Here is a 9,596-nt window from a genome sequence, read left to right as displayed (position 1 = left end):
ACAGCTAAAGCCTCTTTGGTAGAGACATGACAATGACGGGGCTACTGAAGTGACTTTTCTTAGTCCGTTTCATCTCTTTTTCTGTCTCCCCCAGGCATCCCGTAGGTCTCTTTCCTTTTGCTCCTCCCACAGCCTTCCGCGCAGCCCCCAAACTCCAGACCTTGTCCCCCTTCTCTAAAGTCTCTCATTCACCGCCACCCTCCCGAACCAAAGTCCCCTCCCAGTCACCACCAAAGCCAGGAGAAGTGGAACGCTCACAATGCCTCCGTTATAGGGCTTGAGCTGGGAACTGGGCATGCTCAGTAGCTAAAGCAGATTTTTTTCTTTTTTCTTCTTTTGGTCGCAAGTGCGGCATCTCTTTCAGTCCCACACCTTTCTTTCCTATATCCCTGTCCCCTCTCCCCACCCCCGGCCCCTTAATCAACCACGCTTAACCCGTTCCACACCGAAGGCTCGCAGAGTCCTGAGGTGCAGAGAATTAACCCGTCTCCTAAACCCACTAAATAGTCTCACTTTGGGCTAAAGCTTCACACTTTTGCCTTAAAGCCCCCAGCCCCTTACGCGCAGACAGGTAGGAGTAGTGCGAACACTACTGGCTCCCAGGAAACTGGTCCCAAGAAGGCTCCATCCAGGATCGCCCTTTACCGAAGAAGTATTCCCGGAGCCCTCTGTTCTGCGGGGGTGACAATTAGCCAAAGGTACCGTACCCGTGATACAAAGCCCAAGTGCGATTGTTGCCTTGAATGTCATTGTTGTTGACTCACCCCCCTCGATCCTGGAATTATTCAATTCCGCGTAGACTCGACGCCCCTATCTACCTCCCTCGACCCCCCTTCCCCCAGGCTCTCCGCTGTTTCTTTGGCTTTGCCGGGGTTCTTGGTTGCTCTCTCAAAGGAACGCCCCGGGTGTGTGTGTGTGTGTGTGTGTGTGTGTGTGTGTGTGTGTGTGTGTGCGTGCGCCTTGGTTCTTAGGGGACTGGGGGAGGAGAAAGGACTCGACTGTGCGTGTATGTGGCGGGGGGATGGAGGCTGGCGCGCCCGAGTTAGGGGGCTGGGGTCTCTACGCGGGAGGAAAGGGGTCGCTCCTCCCTAGGGGGTGTTTTAGGCAAAAGGAGGGGGGATGCCGGGGGGAAAGTGCGCTGTTTTTCCCGATGTGTGGGTAGGAGAGGAATCAAGTGGGGGTGTCTGGATGGGGGACTGGGGGAGGCCTCGGGAATGTGCTGGGGTCGAGGTGCATGAGTGTCGGGAGGTAGGTTTGCGTGTGTGCCCGGGGGGGGGGGGGGGGGCGGGGGCGGGGAATCAGCGCTTGTATGTAAAGGTGCAGCCCGTGTGCGAGGGGCTGGGTGCGCGCGCGCGGTGTCTGGCCGGGGGCGCGCGCGCGCGCGCCGCTGCCCGCCTGCTCGCCTGCGAGGGCTGCTCTTTGGGTTTGACGGGCAAGCGGGCGCGGAGAAGCTCGAGGTCGAATCACATATAGACCGTTGTGGAAACTGCAGCGCGGATCGCGGCGCGGAGGGCCCTGCGAGAGCCGCCGGGGTCCGTAGGTGGGTGCATTTCCAGCGGGGGCTGCGGGAGCTGCACCGACACACGCGGCCTCTTCCACCAGCTCAGCCCGGCAGCGCGCGTGTGTGTGTGAGTGTGTTGTGCGGGCGCGTGCGCGTGGAGGGGGGCAGGTAGCTTATTATTTTTAGTTTGGGTCGTGTTGGTTTGGGGCGAGCTGAGCGGCCAAAGCGACTGTAGTGGCTACCTCCCGCCTCCCGCGCGCCGTGCTTGCCTGCCCACGGCGCGGTCGCAAGTCCCTGAGGACCAAAAGAATCTGGTGTCCTTAGCATCGCTGCCCCCCTGGCGGCCGGGGCGACAGGGAAAGTGTCCTGTCTAGGGTGATGAGGGCTGTCGGGGCCGCTGCGCTGGGCTGGGCTTTGTTTTCTGCGTCCCCCTCGCAGGCACTCTAGGCGAACGTAGATCTGGGGCTCCAGGCAGTGGCCCGCGAGCTGGTCGGAGACTGCTGGCACCCGGCAAGACAGGGAATACGAGAGAGGCCGGTGGGTAACTCATAAAGCCCTGCAAAGCCGGGCAAGCGCTGGCAGCGCGACTTTGCAAGATGCCCGAATGTTGAGCTGATTTCTGGCTTAGTGACAGCAGCATTATGTGGCTGGCCGGCGTTGGGGGAAGGGTAGGGGTGGGCGCGCAAGGGGGAGCCTGGGCCGCCGCTCTCGGCCACGGAGCCGCGGGGTCACTCTGCCTGTGACAAGCGGGCTAGTGACGCCCCAGTGGCCATCACCCTCGTGGCCTGAGCCGACCACCTCTTCCACCTCAACCACCGCACGCCCGGGTCTATTAGAGACCGACGGAAACTCCAGCAGCTGCCCCTTGTGGGGCTGGAGCGCGCGGAGAAATGTGTGAGCAGCGGGGCTGAAGGCCCCCGCGACATCCCGAGCGGTCCCCCCGCCTCCGCTGCCCGGCTCACGAGACTGCCGCTCGGGCTCGGGACCCGGGAGGGGGCTGCGTGCTGGCTTCGGGCACCGAGATGCGGCAAAACATTGCGGTACGCGCCATCGCCGGCGACCCCTCCAGCCGCGTCGCTGCCGGCCCGAGGTAGCGCACAGGGGGCGGCGGGGACCGCGTCTCTCCGCGAAGCCCCCCACGCGCGCCCTAGGCGGGAGGGCGTAGGTTTCCCGTGCCGGCTCCGGTGAAGCCACCTCGGCCCACCCTTCCCGGTCGTCGGCCCCTGCAGGCCGGGTCCCTCCGTGTGGAAGCGGAGCGCCAGGCGCGGCGCTCGGGTGGATGCCGGATTTGTGGTAAGGCCAGGTTTGTGCAGTCCTGGCCGGCCGTGGGAGCCGGGCGTCCCGCGCGGCACAGAGAGCAAGAGACCGAGAGGTGGATAGGGAGACGGGCCGCCCTGGTCACCCCCAGAGATGGCTTTTGGTACTCAACTCATACTTTGTGGGTTTGCTTTTTTTCTTTTTGCCTTCCCCCCTCCTCCGATTTTAAAATGTACATGTTTTAGTGGTACCATGTGAATATGAGGTTTCTTTCGCTTCATTCATTGCCCCTTTCCCTTTTGGGGGGCTCCCTTCTCCTTGCTCTTTTTCTTCCTCTCTCCACTTCTCCTTGGTCTCTTGTCCTTTCAGTCCCTCTTCCCCTCTCTCCTTGGCGGATCGACTCCCCCTCTCCCTTGCTTGATCCTCCAGCTGCCTGCGGCTTCTGTTTCATGCGAGCTGCATTTGGGAACTTCTAGCTCGTCCTTGCGCTTTTTTCCCCTCTTGCTACTTAAAGTAGAAATGACGAGGAGGAGGGCAGCTCCTTATGCAATTTCGGATCTGTTGATGCTCCTTGTTCTTGTGTTTTGTACTGAATTCAGGTATTCAGGTGTTTGGTTTGGTTTGGTTGCTTTTGAATTTCTTTGCGCGGGGCGGGGGTAGTAACAAGAAAAGACTCTAATGAACCAGAGTAGCTGTTGAAAACCAGATCTGTAGGAAGGCCAAAGAGCATGTGAAATTTTGATTTTACAATGAAAGTTAGTTTGGATGATGTCATACTTTAAAATTATGACTTCTTTCTGCACTGCCAATCAAGCTATCACTGTGAATTGGGGAAATGCACGTCTATATGACAGCCAAGGAGCATCTCGGCAGTGCCGGCTGTATTCCGAACCAAACTACTCAAAATGCAAATCTTCGTGGGTCGTGGCTAACGAATTGTCTACCTTGAGGCATGTTCGGTTTTACCACTAGCTGATTCCTCGTGGGCAAAATAAACAAAGGAGTTTCTGAGTGACACTTCTCTCCTTGTATCATTCCCTCATTGTGTGTTCCTGAGTGATTTATTTATTTAATTAATATTTGGTGGTAACCATATTGAAATTGCGGCCAGCTTCCCATTCCAGATGGAAAACACTCACACGGCTAAAATTGCATCAGTAAAATGCACAGTGCTTGCTGTTCCTTTTAATCTTTTCCATGAAGCATCGCATATATTTGTATATGCATGCAGTATGGAAGGAATTGGCAGCCACGGGTTAATTTGCTAAGCATGAAACTCCACTAAGTGATTCTTGATTTAGTTGTAGACAGGGACAGGGGGTGGTCATATTGGGAGAGGGGTGTTTGGGAACTGATGATTTTAGGGCAAACATGGGCTGTGCTAAGTGTATCTGGCGCTGCAGATAAAGCCAGCCGGGGATTGTAGTGTGTGGACTCCTCTTCATCAGCAGTGGCGGTCTGTGGTCCAAGTGCAGGAGATCGGCATCTGAGCCAAGCTCAGTCGGACCTGGGTTCAAAATGGCACACAGAGGAATGGGAGAGGGCCAGGGAAGCAGGAGAGCCAGTTTTTGGGGGTGGGAAGGCTGTCTGGACATCAGCTAGGCAGTGCAGGGGCAAGCAGGTTTCTCTCCTGCTTTCGGGGACCCAAAGACAAAAGGCATTTTCCCCCCCTGCTTGGGAAATGACTGACAGGAAGCTAGATACAGTTTATTTACCTGAAACTCAAATTTGGCCGTCTTCTACTTGGTTATTTTTCTAGAACCTCGCAGGGTCATCTGTGTTTTTTTCTGTTTGTTTGTTTTTTTTTTACAGGGTAGAGCAGTGTACAGGAGTGAACTGATTCATGGCAATGTGCTCACCTCTGGCTGAAGCTCAGACAAGTATCTTTCTAGGGTTTCTTCCATCTTGATCTTTTGACTGTCCCCTCTACAGCCACCCAGTCCTCCCATCACCATCCTTCATGGAACCCAGGGCCCTAATGTCTTCTCTGCCTGGCTTCTTACCAAGCTGAAGCCTAGAGAGTAGACATTTACAAATTGAAATTCCTTTGTGGTGCTATAGTTGATGTTCTGCGATCAGTCGTTTGAGTCGCCAATAGGAAGCTTAAGGTCTGGATTCAAGGGTGAAATTTGGTGGTCCAAGTAAAAAAAAACTATTTTCAGATTGTTCAGGTTTAAGCATGATCAGCAACCTTTTTTTCCTGTTGTTTGTTGTGTGTTCTGCACATGTAAGATTTGTATAAACTACAGGCACGGAAATAAAATGTATGGTATTTTTGGCAGTTCTTGTTTGACCGAGTGAGAATACTTGGAGTTTTGGGTGCCTTAAGAACACAAAGCTAATTATTATAGCCATGTGTTCGCTATGGTATGATTTAAGCACAAATTCTTCTTCAAGTAATGATCATTGAAAAAAATGTTTTCTTTTTATTTTTTAGATTATTTCTCTTTATTCAGAAGCATAAAGTTGTTTGCTGATTGCAAGAAGATGTTTCTTTGGCTCTTTCTGATTTTGTCAGCCCTGATTTCTTCAACAAATGCAGATTCTGACATATCGGTGGAAATTTGCAATGTGTGTTCCTGCGTGTCAGTTGAGAATGTGCTATATGTCAACTGTGAAAAGGTTTCAGTCTACAGGCCAAATCAGCTGAAACCCCCTTGGTCCAATTTTTATCACCTCAATTTCCAAAACAATTTTTTAAATATCCTCTACCCAAATACATTCTTGAATTTTTCACATGCAGTATCCCTGCAGCTGGGAAATAATAAACTGCAGAATATTGAGGGAGGAGCCTTCCTTGGGCTCAGTGCATTAAAGCAGTTGCACTTGAACAACAATGAATTAAAGATTCTCCGAGCTGACACTTTCCTTGGCATTGAGAACTTGGAGTATCTCCAGGCTGACTACAATTTAATCAAGTATATTGAACGCGGAGCTTTCAATAAGCTCCACAAACTGAAAGTTCTCATTCTTAATGACAATCTGATTTCCTTCCTTCCTGATAATATTTTCCGATTCGCATCTTTGACCCATCTGGATATACGAGGGAACAGAATCCAGAAGCTCCCCTATATCGGAGTTCTGGAACACATAGGCCGTGTCGTCGAATTACAACTGGAAGATAACCCTTGGAACTGTAGCTGTGATTTGTTGCCTTTAAAAGCTTGGCTGGAGAATATGCCATATAACATTTACATAGGGGAAGCTATCTGTGAAACGCCCAGTGACTTATACGGAAGGCTTTTAAAAGAAACCAACAAACAAGAATTATGCCCCATGGGCACAGGCAGTGATTTTGACGTGCGAATCCTCCCTCCGTCTCAGCTGGAAAATGGCTACACCACTCCCAACGGTCACACCACCCAAACGTCCTTACACAGGTTGGTGACCAAACCACCGAAAACGACAAATCCATCCAAGATCTCTGGAATTGTGGCAGGCAAAGCCCTCTCCAACCGCAATCTCAGCCAGATTGTCTCTTACCAAACCAGGGTGCCCCCTCTTACACCTTGCCCAGCACCTTGCTTCTGCAAAACCCATCCTTCAGATCTGGGACTGAGTGTCAACTGCCAAGAGAAAAACATCCAGTCCATGTCTGAACTGATACCAAAACCTTTAAATGCCAAGAAGTTGCACGTTAACGGCAACAGCATCAAAGATGTGGACATCTCCGACTTCACCGAGTTCGAAGGACTCGATCTGCTTCATTTAGGCAGCAATCAGATTACCGTGATCAAGGGAGACATATTCCGCAATCTCACGAATTTACGCAGGCTGTATCTCAATGGCAATCAGATCGAAAGACTCTATCCCGAAATATTTTCAGGCCTTCATAACCTGCAGTATCTGTATTTGGAATACAACTTGATTAAGGAAATCTTAGCGGGCACCTTTGACTCGATGCCAAACTTGCAGCTCCTGTACTTAAATAATAATCTCTTAAAGAGCCTGCCCGTGTACATTTTCTCAGGAGCACCCCTTGCTAGACTGAACCTGAGGAACAACAAGTTCATGTACCTGCCTGTCAGCGGGGTCCTGGATCAGCTGCAGTCTCTTACGCAGATCGACTTGGAGGGCAACCCATGGGACTGCACTTGTGACTTGGTGGCATTAAAGCTGTGGCTGGAGAAGCTGAAAGATGGGATTGTCATGAAAGAACTGAAGTGTGAGACACCCGTGCAGTTTGCCAACATCGAACTGAAGTCCCTCAAAAATGAAATCTTATGTCCCAAGCTCTTAAACAAGCCATCGGCACCCTTCACAAGCCCTGCACCTGCCGTTACATTCACCACCCAGCTGGGGCCCATTCGCAGTCCTCCTGGTGGTCCAGTGCCTCTGTCAATTTTAATCCTCAGCATCTTAGTGGTCCTCATCTTAACTGTGTTTGTTGCTTTTTGCCTTCTTGTTTTCGTGCTGAGACGAAACAAGAAGCCCACGGTGAAGCACGAAGGCCTGGGGAACCCCGAGTGCAGCTCCATGCAGCTGCAGCTGAGAAAACACGACCACAAAACCAACAAAAAAGACGGACTGGTCACAGAAGCTTTCATTCCACAAACCATAGAGCAGATGAGCAAGAGCCACACCTGTGGCTTGAAAGAATCCGAAACCGGGTTTATGTTTTCTGATCCTCCAGGCCAGAAAGCCATGATGAGAAATGTCCCTGACAAGGAGAAAGATGTATTGCACGTGGATACCAGGAAGAGACTGAGCACCATCGATGAGCTGGACGAATTATTCCCGAGCAGGGATTCCAATGTGTTTATTCAGAATTTTCTCGAAAGCAAAAAGGAGTACAATAGCATAGGCGTCAGTGGTTTTGAGATCCGCTATCCTGAGAAACAACAAGACAAAAAAAACAAGAAGTCACTGATAGGCGGCAACCACAGTAAAATAGTTGTGGAGCAAAGGAAGAGCAGCGAGTATTTTGAACTGAAGGCAAAACTCCAGAGTTCCCCCGACTACCTACAGGTCCTTGAGGAGCAGACAGCTTTGAACAAGATCTAGGTCATGCAATCTTACTTCCTACAGAGGACATTTATTTAATGATGAAAGTGCCTTTTGTTGACTTCTAACTTCCAAATACTATATTATCAATAGGCATAGAGGCAGGTGTTTCCAAGGGTGTCTCATTAACTGTAGCTGCAAAGATGTGTCCCGTAGAAGAGAATTCCCTTAATAGATTTTACTACATAAAACCTATACCGTGGAGTCCTGTGGGGATACTGCAAACTCTATTGCCAAAGGGATGCTTTATATACATAATTCACTGAATTTAACCTCAAGAGGCAAATCTGTTTTGTACCCCAATGCAAAACCTTCGTCTCTTTGTGCTCTGTAAAGCAAACTCAAGAAAACTGTACCAGTGTTTGTACCTCAGCTGGGTCCTTCATCTTGCACGTAGATTCAGTTGGTGGAACTGGAATATTCCTTTTGATTTGTGGCATTGTTACAACTCTGTGTAAAGATTCTCTGAAAAGTTAAAAAAAAAAAAAAAAAGCATGCCAAGAGAGAACATTCGATAGTATTTGTAAACTGGTAACCTTTATGCCCTGCATCTTGAAACTGCTGGATTTATAATGTTAAATTGTGCAAATATTTGTTTAAAATATACCATGCATTATATAACTATAAAATAAATTTGAACACTTTAAGCATTACCTGTCTAGACATAAAACCTAAAAGAGAAAAAAGAAATCAAAGTGAGTTACCTAGCGTTTGCGGTGATCTGAAGAAATACGTGATGTTTATCAGAATTAAACATGGCTCAAATTCAACTAATATTAGAGTTTGTTCTCAGTTATGTGAAATACCCACAATCCTTAAAGGTTGTCCAAAATTAGCAAAGTGCTTACCGTGTGAGCGCACCCAAAGCTATTTTTGTAACATAATTCATATTTATGAAGTACTTTGTATACTAAATAGGAAAATATGTACTCCTTAATCTGTATTTAATATGCCTGACTTGTTTTCCTGATCACAGGGAATTTATCAATAAGTATACATTTAGACAGCAAAAATATACCAAACTGAAACTGAAGCTTATGTGTACAGAAATATTCTGGACATTGTGATCAGGTATCATTTAAAAACAAAACAAAACAAAAAAACACAAAAAACAAAAGTACAAAAAAATAGTTCTGTGCTATTCTTGAGAATTTAGCATATTATCTTCAGATTTGTTACCAACTGTGCATTTTAAAATAGGTTCCTTTGTTTTATGGACTGTGTGTGGGGCAGTTGTCATTTGCCATCACTTGTCTTGCTTTTCAGGATTCTATGAACTGAATTCAAATAGTTTTCACTACAAATATTTAAAAAATTAATGAGTAAGGTTAATAGTTATATCTTGTATGCATCAGTATCCTGTTCTTTCATCATTCTGACTACTATCAGATAATCAAGTAGAACAGTAAACATCATGGTGATCGTGGCTATCAAAGCCACACTGTAAAATGCTTTCATTGGTCTCAGATTAGTTCACAGTCTGCAAGTACAAATGATATGCCACTGTGTTTGCTTGTGCTGTTAACTTCTAAGTCAAAATTGGTCAAAGGAGGGAAGCACTTGATCATGGGAGATATTTTAATATTTTTAGGTTCTCCTGATTAGCAAAGGAACATCCTGAAACACACTGCCTTCTTGGCCTGCCTGCATATGTATATTTTTCCTGCTCCATGTCTTTATAGTTACTGTATTGATCAGTAAGGTGACCAAGAAGGTAAATGTAGGCATTCTTCATGAATTTCAAGTGGCACGTGTTTTGGTGCAGCTTCTAAAATGATATTATGGTTAACGTCGTAACAGCAGTCCCTTTATTAATGACTAATTCCAGGGCTTT

The 9,596-nt window shown here is 48.3% G+C and overlaps 1 protein-coding gene across 3 annotated transcripts; it reads left to right on the top strand.

Moving 5' to 3' along the window:
* The first annotated feature begins 654 nt into the window (after positions 1-654).
* Positions 655-8,236, top strand: SLITRK4 (SLIT and NTRK like family member 4). Of its 3 annotated transcripts, none has more exons than XM_029240960.1 (2): positions 655-698; positions 5,196-8,236. In XM_029240960.1, the coding sequence occupies exon 2, from the start codon at positions 5,246-5,248 to the stop codon at positions 7,760-7,762; it is 2,517 nt and encodes an 838-aa protein (XP_029096793.1). In that variant the 5' UTR covers positions 655-698; positions 5,196-5,245; the 3' UTR covers positions 7,763-8,236. The 3 variants fall into 3 exon arrangements, with proteins under 3 accessions (XP_029096793.1, XP_029096792.1, XP_029096794.1); XM_029240959.1 differs by lacking the exon at positions 655-698 and adding an exon at positions 1,231-1,540; XM_029240961.1 differs by lacking the exon at positions 655-698 and adding an exon at positions 1,891-2,038.
* The last annotated feature ends 1,360 nt before the right edge of the window (positions 8,237-9,596 follow it).

The sequence above is a fragment of the Monodon monoceros genome, unplaced genomic scaffold (assembly GCF_005190385.1).
Source record: "Monodon monoceros isolate NGI ecotype Baffin Bay Population unplaced genomic scaffold, NGI_Narwhal_1 Super_Scaffold_22, whole genome shotgun sequence".
In the NCBI taxonomy this organism is placed as follows: Eukaryota; Metazoa; Chordata; class Mammalia; order Artiodactyla; family Monodontidae; genus Monodon; species Monodon monoceros.
The sequence above is the reverse complement of the archived record's forward strand: the minus strand, read 5'-3'. Positions and strand labels throughout refer to the sequence as shown.